At 32.4% G+C, this 10,637-nt stretch overlaps 1 protein-coding gene across 1 annotated transcript; it reads right to left on the bottom strand.

Moving 5' to 3' along the window:
• Positions 1-4,409: 4,409 nt before the first annotated feature.
• Positions 4,410-6,466, bottom strand: LOC137809170 (uncharacterized). The gene is made up of 6 exons (XM_068610307.2): positions 6,089-6,466; positions 5,805-5,999; positions 5,671-5,690; positions 5,257-5,406; positions 4,825-5,164; positions 4,410-4,742 (listed from the first exon to the last, which is right to left on the bottom strand). The coding sequence occupies exons 1-6, from the start codon at positions 6,464-6,466 to the stop codon at positions 4,410-4,412; spliced, it is 1,416 nt and encodes a 471-aa protein (XP_068466408.2).
• Positions 6,467-10,637: the final 4,171 nt, after the last annotated feature.

Genomic DNA, 10,637 nt, shown 5'->3' with positions numbered 1-10,637 from the left:
TCATGCACTTAGTAACTTCCGTCATCACCGAATCATTACAATTGGGCATGTCCACTAAAATCATTTTGTGCAAGTATAATCTAAACAAATAAAAAAGTTACTCATACTGCTAAATTACAAGTTATGTAACTTATATTTATTACCTTTATAGGTCAAGCTCAAAGATGGTTGTCCAATTCCACCTACGGATATATTATGGGCATCACATCGTTATCCTACGGTCCAATCTTGGTCAACATACTACACTAGCCGAATACAAGTTTATACACAACTAATGTCCATTAGAGGATATTTGTAATCATAACATTTGTAATAGATACTTAATGTTTTGTTTAGGGATGTTTAGCGTATTTGAATCTATGTATTGACTACATTTGTAATGCATTTAATCGCTTATGGAATTGTCGTATACAATTATGGAAGCCATAATCCGGAATCAATTAACGTGCCTGCGGATGAGAATATTTGGTACACGAAATGCTATCTACGAATGAGAATATCTGGAAGTCATGGAGGTGCCTACGGATGGAAATATCCAAAACTCATGAGGTCTCTACGGATGACGATATCAAAAAGTCTGGAAGTGCCTACGGATGGAAATATCCAAAACTCATGAAGGTCTCTACGGATGACCATATTCAGAAGTCTGGAGGTGCCTACGGATGGCAATATAATGGCTACTTGTATGCCTTCCTAAATAGGGCTGCCCTCCACGACATCACCATGATTAAGTAATGGTTGCAATGTTTGTGTAATTCTACGACAAATACCCTACAAGCATTAATGTGATAGTATTAGAAAAAGATAACACAAATTAATACGTTAATAATGTTACAAGCATACCAGAGCAGGATGTTCAGGATGTGACTCCTTAGGATGAGTTGGCATTGCTCCGTGGACACGTGCATCTGAGGCTACTAGTACATGACGCTCATCCTCCTCCGTATTAATCACATATGAATGTGAATTTGCCAAGTATAAAAGAACACAATAAAAAAATTAATATCATATAAAAGAACACAGATAGTATAAAAGAACAAATCAAAAATACCATATTGCCAAGTGCCCTAACTACCTAACACAAATACAAATATTAATATCCGGAATTAATTCACAAAACTTCTGGACGAACCCATCCGCAGAACAACAACAAATTATGGATAAAAATATCCAAAAGTCAAATATCAATTCCGAATAAACATATCCAGAATAAATACTTCAATTCCAAATATAAACATCCGGAAGTTACAACTTAAATTCTGAATAAAATTATCCAGAAGCCACAATAATTACCTTGTCTTCTTCGACGATGGTTCGTTCTCCGACTTTCGCTGCCTCAGAGGATAACTGAGAAGTCGAAGGTGGCCGTGGCGAGTGCTGCTCTGCCTGCGGAATTGAACGAACTAACGAAGGTGGGTGACGGCTGCGCGTTCATTGCGAAAACGAAGAGGAAGAGGGTTGGGTGCATGTCATTGGGTGCAAATGCCTCACTTAACCTAATTTCAAATTCATTAAGGGTAGTTTAGTCTTTTCCTATCTACAATTGGGTGTCATTCTAAAATGATCGGGTGCAGGGAGAATCAGCCAATTATTTACGCCTAAAATACTTATAACAAGTTATACATAAAAAAAAGGAAGAAAAGTAATGAATACAATACGTTTTTGATGGAGAGAGAAAAAATGAATAAATAATGATTGTTGTAAATATGAAAAACTTTAAGTAAATAAATAAAATGATATGGGGTTACCGTGTATGATAAGCTTAATCACTTTTCAATTTGCTCTCCTAAGATTTTTGGAGAGAAAGTACGATGGCTAGGATTTTGTGGGTATTTGGTGGTTGGCGGCTAGAGTTTTGTTCTCCTATGGTGGTACTCCTTTTCTAAGTGGCTAAGGTTGTTTTTCTCCTAGTGTCGTGAGATGTGGACGAAGTTTTTCGATTTTCATATTTCTTGCGGGTGTCTCAAGGATTAAGGTTGCTCCCAAGCCATCTTATGCGACTCAAACACAAAAAGAAGACTTTTGCATAAGTCTTGAATAATGCATGTGATATCCTCTTTCACAGCTGTCTTCTCCTTGCATTAAGGAAGATTTGATATTTGTTCATATTGATGAAGATTTGTATCTCGCAGGTCTTGAAAATTATAAAAATCACTTTCATGAAAGAATAGTATTATCCAAAGGTGACAAACCTCTTACTCATATGGACATGTGCAAAAAGTCATATCTTACCTAGAAATCTCTAGGATCTTGGAAAGTTATTCCTCTTGGAAAAACATTTTATGAATTTGCTCTTTCTTCCCTTGAAAACTTGAGAAGAGTCCTAACAGTGGGAATCTCAGTATCTTGACATCTTTGCTTGGACTAGATTTTGTGTCATCTTCCATGAAGCTCACCAAAGGTCAATGTTGGATCAGGATTCATGATAATATTGACAACCAAAAGCATTTTTTTCTATAACAAAAGGGATTGGCTCTTTATGATTGCACCATAAATAAATCTAGAGGTTTTGTTTACTAGAGTGTTGGTTGATATTGATATGCTATTTGCTTTGCCTAATAAAATTTGGTGGAAATACATGTGTTCTTGCCGGTTGACTCTCCCGCCGGTTGACTAGGTTGAACGCCTTCTCTTGGATATGCCGCAGTTGAGTATTGACTTGTGTCTCTCTGTTGAACTGAAATGTGTCTCCTTTGGGTTAACAATTTGGTTTGATAGGGATTGCGGACTCAGGTTGACCACCTTGAACATCTTCTTGTGCCAATTGGTCTTCTTCATCGTCTTCTTCGTCTGCCTGGTGAGGCCTACCGAGTTGCCATACACCATTGACCTGGAATATACTTAATTTCGTCATACTCTTTTTCCCAAAGTAATGATTTCATCATAGCATTATTCCTTGCTCATTTGACAAGTCGAAGTCATACACCTGCAAGATCCGTGTTATCAAAATTCCATATGGTAGAGGCATGTTGTTATCCCGACATTTGATCATGTGTTGCATGATGTAATGAGGCCAATTATTCATTACATTATTTTTTATTAACCACAACATGAAAATATCTTCATTCAATAGTTGTGCGAAGTTGCTTCCATGAGGGCACAAGATATACACCATCTGTAATGTAATAGTCGGTCATTAATTTTCAGACTACCGACATTTCTTACATTTTAACCTTGAACATCTTCACGAATCATGGACGATAATGCTAATGCTCAATCAAAATTCACTTCCTCAGGGATCGTCCCAGGGGTTAACTTAACACCGTCATACTTGAGATTGGCAATGTTCATCCAATCCAATTGATTAATGTGTATCCGTCTTCTGCAAATCTCAATGGCAAGGTGACCAATAGGTGTGATCTTTACATTTGTATAAAATAATCTTACCAAGTCCTCATAATACGGAAGTTTCATTCCAAGGAAAGGTTGTAAAACTTCGGAATTCAGAAAGTTTTGGAATTCAAACCCTAGAGCAACAAAAAAATGGAGAATGCATAGCTTTTGGTGATAAGATTGGTCTTCCGTGAAACATTTTTTCAAACACCAAAATTTTACGTTTTGTACTAAAGTATCTTGAATAATCAAGAACTTCTTCAATCCCCGTTGCTGGGGGAGGAGGAACGACAAGATCTTCTGCTCGAGTTTTACCCTTATTGGTTATGTGGCGTTTATGGGATGATGATGCCATGTATAATGCAATTACTACAATATATAAAAATAAATAAAAAATGTTCATGACATCAAATATCAAATTGAATTATAAGTAAACGAAAGTTAACATAATAGAATGTGTTATCAAACACAATAGTACAACTTCGTAAAGAAAATATTACATCTCCAATGAAAACACAATACTAGAAGTCCTCAACTAAAATACTAAAAGTTCTTATCATAATTGTCCAATAAGAAACATACACAGACAAATTACACAAGAAGTCAAATGAAATAAAAGGACAACATGTAATTGAAAGACATGAAGGTAATGCAAACGCATGGATATGAAATTAATGCCTAGTCACAAATGCAAACAATTTTGTCATGCGACGCTCATATGGCATCCCAATTAGTTGCTTAACTCTTCCTAGATGCTCACATAAAAAATCGTAGCATTGATCGATGACCTGTTCATCTTGAATGTTAAGCTCCACCAGCATTGGCCAAATATCAAACTCAGAGTACTAGTACGATGCATGGTGATGATGATGGTGTACATGCTCGGCATATAAGTCGTTTCTTCGTCTAATTTCTGCAGCTATATCTTGTGCTACGGTTGCTTGTGCACGAGCAATATCAACCAACTCAGAGGCATTTTGATTTCCATCCTTCATTGACGAAACACATTGTTGAAGATTTGTATTCAACAACGCAAAATGATCATCAATTTCGTCCATGTTGGGCCCTTTTCTTTTTTATCCTCGAGATGAGGATGTGCCTGTAGAGACCACAAAAGGTATAGAAGGAGTGTTTGAGGGAGTGTCAGAAGGAGTGTCACTTGATTGAATATGAGGAGCAGGTGACCGTTGGACGTAGTCATCTGCCTCTTCAAAGTTAGGTTGCTCGGGTATATAATCCATCTTATTATCGTTAAGGTTGACACCAAAATTACTTATGTCAGGAGGTGAATTGATGTCACGGGTTGTCCTAACCCGACTTCCGGTGACTCTGTCATTAGACCACAACTCCTCCATTAGGTTATGATGGCGAATGGGATTGACACACCATTTCGCCGCAGATGGTTTGGCCTACATAGATGTGACATATTAGTACATTATGGCTGAATGTGCAGTCAAATCTATTTGTTGTAAAATATACTTATCATTATACCTTGATCATGTCATTCCAAACTTCGTCCTCCACTTCAAAACGGAGGGTGGTCTGGTTCCATGCAAAGCCATTCAATCCACCGAACAAATCATGTACTTCCCTCCACCTGTCCTTCAGGCTTTTATGACGATTTTTGACATGGTTTTTCTTAATAGCCGATAATCCAACCTCGTGTAGAGCCATAACAATGTTGGTATATCCCTTAGTGGTCCAACTACCGTCAATTCTGCATCCTCGACATACCTCTTCAATCATTGCATTTAGCATAATTAGATCCATCTTCGTCGTCCACTTAGTGAACTCTCGATAACCACCTAATGAATCTGGAGCAACATTCTTCCTGCGATCCATCTAATTTACTTAAATAAAGTTAGGATGGCAAACATTGGAACAAAGGAGAAAATATATTATTTCCTCAAATTAATTGTTTACATAATCTTGTCATATTTGTTTGCTATAGTATCCCTAATATGACACCCTAGCCTATAATCATGCTCACGAGCATGGGTAGGGGTTGGTTGTATATCTTCTTGTAACAATTCATGATCTACTTCTTCAATTAGAGACTCATCATTGCCGACCCTGTAAAGAAAGTTATGCAAAATACAACAGTTAAAAAAAATTTTGTCATAGTATCGACATCATAATGTGGCTCAGTCCCATTAGCTATACTTAAAAAATAAATTTCATCAACCCAAAAGTTCTCTCAATTACATTTCTAATTGATGAATGTCGAAGATTAAATAGCTCTTTAGCATTTTGTGGCCCTCTTCGCGAATATTTTTTTAAATGGCATCTAACCCCGCGATAAGGTGTTATTATATTTGGTTTTAACATAAAATCTACATCACCAAGATAGTATTTTCCTACAGAGATTGTGGAAAGTTGTGTTAGTATATACTACTATAACCTATTTATTGTTCTGCACACCCAATCCCCTAAAACTAACATTTTGGAATAACCAAAGGATCATCTCGTACCAAAACATCTTTCAATATCCTTGAATCAAAGGCAATTCCTTCCCTACCGGCCAAGACATATGTGAACTTCATGTCAAAGTCACAACCTGCAAATATGTTTTGGATTGGCCAATCTTTTCTCTCTCGAAAATGAGGTGCATCAGAACGTGCAACCTTAACACGTACATGAGTCTCATCTATGGCCCCTAAACCATCCTAATGTAAACCAAATTTCATAACTTTAATTAAACACTAAATAAATAAAAAATTATATATAATTTAAAATAATGTGTTCATAAACAAACCTTAAAGTGTGGGTAAAATCGACTATTGTTAAGGATGTGCGATTCTACAACCATTCCATTTGGTTGAATTAAGAATTCCCCCTCCAACCTTAAAATTGCACTCAAAACATTATGAAAGTGACATGAAACTGTTTCTCCAAACCAATGGAAAAAGAATGACACATTTCGATTCTTCACAATGTGTAAAAATTTCGCAACTTGTTCTTTCACGGTTGATCGATATACATCTTTAACAAGTCCAGTTCCCTGTATTTGTTGACATAATTGAAGGAAAGCTTTTGGTCCTGTGCGAATAAAATCACGACATTGTTTAGTGTGAACCAAGTACTCCATCAATTCTTGTTTGCGACTCTCTTTTTGTGGTTGGAACTCACTCATATTGCTTCTAGTACGCACCATGCATAACAAATTCAATCCAAAAGCAATTATACAAAGGATCATCACTGATGCACCTTCAGTATTATTTTTAATTTGTTGTTGGATTTGTGAAATTAAATTCATGTTCACCGTAACAAGATCGTCATAAATTGCAATCATTTCCTTAAAATGTACCATCTCTACCTCATCATAATGTCTTGCCAAATTCATAATGTTATCAATGTAATCTTTAACTTTCATCCAAAACCATGATTACGGGTAAGTGTCAATACAACATACCGACTGTAAAAATCTATGTACAATATAACATTAATAATTTATGTAAAATCTAAAAAAAAAACTTAAACATTAAAAGGTTTTTTTTTCATTTTGTAAAAATATTAATTTTAAATAAAATAATCTATTTCTTATAAACAGTTAAATATAAAAAAAATAAGTATTGCACATATTATTAAAAATTCAAATTTTTTCTCAAAACTTTTTCTACTTTTTTTTTAATTATTACAACATTTTTTATAATCTTTTTAATTATAACATTAATAATTTATGTAAAATCTAAAAATAAAATCCTAAACATTACAAATTTCTATTTCCATTCTATAAAAATATTCATTTCAAATAAATAAATAAATCTATTTTTATAAACACTTAAGTGTTAAAAAAATAATAATTATTTACACATATTATTAAAAATTCAAATTTTTTCTTTAAACTTTTTCACTTTTTTTAGTTACTACAAATTTTTTATAATCCTTTGAACAATAATATTTTTAAAATACATATTCATATTTATAATTTCAATTCATGTCACATAAAATAAATATTGACATTTCATCAAATTTTTTCTTACAATTACATAAACAACTAAACACAATAATTAATTTATTAATATAATTAATAATTTTTTTCTAAACATTAACATCTAAAATTACAAACTAATTAACATGAATAATTTCTTTAAAGAAATTTAAACAATTCAATTCCAAAAACATTAAACATCCAAACACAATTTAAACATAAATAAAATATACAATTAAAAAAAACACAAATACCTCAAGAGAGCAAAACAAAATCACAAAACAATGCAACTGTCTAGCAAGATCAAACTGTGCCTGAAAAAAAATGAGTAATAAATAAAAAATCTAGAAAAACCATGAACATAACCGATTATCAGTTGCCTTAAAAAAACCACATAATTGATTATCCAAATATTTAAGAGGCATAATCGACTTTTCTTGCAATTAAAAATCCAACATAATCGATTATGCTCCAAGATAATCGATTAAGTTCATAATTATACAGCCCCCGTAATCGATTATGCTAAGCAAAAAATATCAGATAATCGATTATGTCACAACCATAATCGACTATCCACTATTTTTAACTACATAATCGATTATGTAGTGCGTTATTTTTCAATGATAATCGATTATGCATGAAACTAAAATCAAAGAAACGTAACCTGAGGTCAGAGATGAACAACCAAATTCACTCTCCTACCTCTATACTTAGTGACGACCCTCTCCAAGCACCATAAACCAATGCAAAACTGTGTAGGAAGATTGGAAAATGTTGTGTGCTTGCTTAGCTTCGCACAACCCTTTTATATACTCGTGCATCACAATTATGATGTAGCTACTCTCTCACCAACTCAATGATGCAATCAATTGGCATTGAACTTGGTCAAAGAGATTCCTGAACCAAAGTCAGGAATCTCATGTGCAGATTGGCCACTGTTGGGCACTTTGTTGGCCACTGTTGTGCACTGCTCCCATGCAAAGTTGTAATGGCAGTGTGTAAGTCCAAAAACGTGAGAAAGTAAGGGCACTTTGGTCTTTGCATACATCCTACGTGGCTTTCATTTCATTCCACTCTCATTTCTCTTCAATTATGAGAGCACCCTCAATACCCCTATCTTTCTATTCACCCTCACCCTCAACCTCCCCCTCTCACAGAAACAAACGGGGGTGTTACCCTCTAATCCATCTGCGGCTACAGTGTCACCCCCAGAAGCAAACACACCCTAAGAGTCGAAGTGAGTACATATACTTTCCTCCTTCATCGAAATTAAGATTCCCTAACACCAAAAGTTAAAGAGAACTATCCTTTAGAGACATTTCAACATAAATAGATTACATTTCAACATAAATAGATTACATTACTCACAAGTGATAGAATTATAATCTTTAATTTTTTTACACACTTTTTATAGTTAATTAAAATTTAAAATCACGAACACACAAGTTAATAATTCTTAATAATTTTTAATAAATAGTACAAAGGTTCTTGAAAGGACTGAAATTACTGAATAAACAGTGGAAGTACTTGACGTGCATACCCGATCACATACAAAGAAAAAAAAAGTTGTGACAAGGAAATGAAATGATATTGGCTTGATGTGCAAGCCAAGTGTGGTAATCAGTGGCAGCAAAAAATGCTTCAAAGATACAGCACTTGGCTTCAAAGTATCAAATATTTCCCATCACACTAATCACAATATAGCCCCACTAGCCACTACCTATGATCCTATTAGATATCTATAAAAAAAATACACCCATAAAGATTATGTGTACCCTATGACCCTACACTATCATTGTTCTACAGATATGCTTCCAACCACTGCACCTTACCATTTACTATGTGTGAATTGGTGATCTATCATCGATACTTTTATATGCAGAAAGCTTAAATTCATTCATATGATGATCGAGTACACTATTTATACACACATTTTTCATATATAAAATTGTACAGTGGATGTCTCACTATATTAGATGCAGTGGAGTGGTTATTACTCTCTTTTTGAACATCATGCCATTGTTGATGTTGGTTGATGTATTTATGACGTCTATGCAACATAATTATGGAACCTATAAACAATAGACTATTTTTTAATTTCTTTTAATCACTGTTTTTTTTTTAATTCTTATAATATTTTATTCATTTTGGATTAGTTTATTTAAAATCTTTAATTCTCTTAAAAAGGAAACAAGTATGATTTACAAAATTAAAATGAATAAAAGTGATATTTAAAAGAAAACATAAATTTAAATGATATTTTTTTCTCTCCTGAAAATGGAGTGTAAGACTGTGAATATATTATTTGACTGCATTAAAATGTAAAATCTTCTATATTATGTATTTGCATGAAAACTGTAAATTAAATGAAAATCTTTATGAAAAAAATATCATTTAAGTATTTGAAATTAAAGATTTAAAAAAAAATATATATTTTAAAAGATTAAAAAAAATGTATTTAAAGTGTTTTAAATAATAATATGTGACGATTATGAATATTATATGACATTATGTGTTATTGAGTATTTTTTGGGTAAAAATATGAAAATGAACGTATATATAAGTATTTTACTACTTTTACCAACCTCATATTACATGTACTTAATACATTATTACAACATACTAACCCAAACACGTGTGAATTGGTACGTGTTTAGGCATTTTATATTAAAATATTATAGTTTTAAAGTATAAAAAATAATTTTTGTTGTTAAAGTAGAAATTTTTGTAAAAAGTTAGGATTAAAAGTTATTTTTTATTAAGGAATCATGATTGAGAAATTAAGCTGTTATTTATGGATTTTTCAATTATCTATCTTATTAATTAATATAATTATTTTAATTAAACAATGAATAAAATAATATAATTAAAAAATGACAAAAAATAGTTAAAAACAGTATTATTTTATCTAATAATATAGATTACTGAAAAGAGCATTTCACGCTTCTATATTTGAAAAGTAAATAATAATAATAATAATTACATAAATAACTACAAAATAACATATAACAAAAAAAATATTATATATTATAAAATATAATATATATAGTCGCGAGTTTTCAATTTCTCATTTAAAATTTTTAATTCATTTTGTTTTAAATCCACTATTAATCACTTAGCATCTATGTAACACAGACACTGACACTGATACCACACGGATACAGAGATACATAAAGATTTATGTGCACAAGTATGTTTCAGATTATTTTTTAAAGCAGAAAGATGTTCACAAGGATTTGTTTCTTATTTTTATAATCATAATAACAATTTATACAATGAATTTTTTAAAAATTAATGTATTTTTCCTTTTTAAAATTGTGTTAGAACTGTACTAGAATTGTCAGAAATGTAACAAATACTTTTTGAATTGAAC

This window comes from Phaseolus vulgaris, chromosome 2, assembly GCF_051622355.1.
Source record: "Phaseolus vulgaris cultivar YP4 chromosome 2, ASM5162235v1, whole genome shotgun sequence".
NCBI classification, from domain to species: Eukaryota; Viridiplantae; Streptophyta; class Magnoliopsida; order Fabales; family Fabaceae; genus Phaseolus; species Phaseolus vulgaris.
This window is presented reverse-complemented; position numbering and strand designations above follow the sequence as displayed.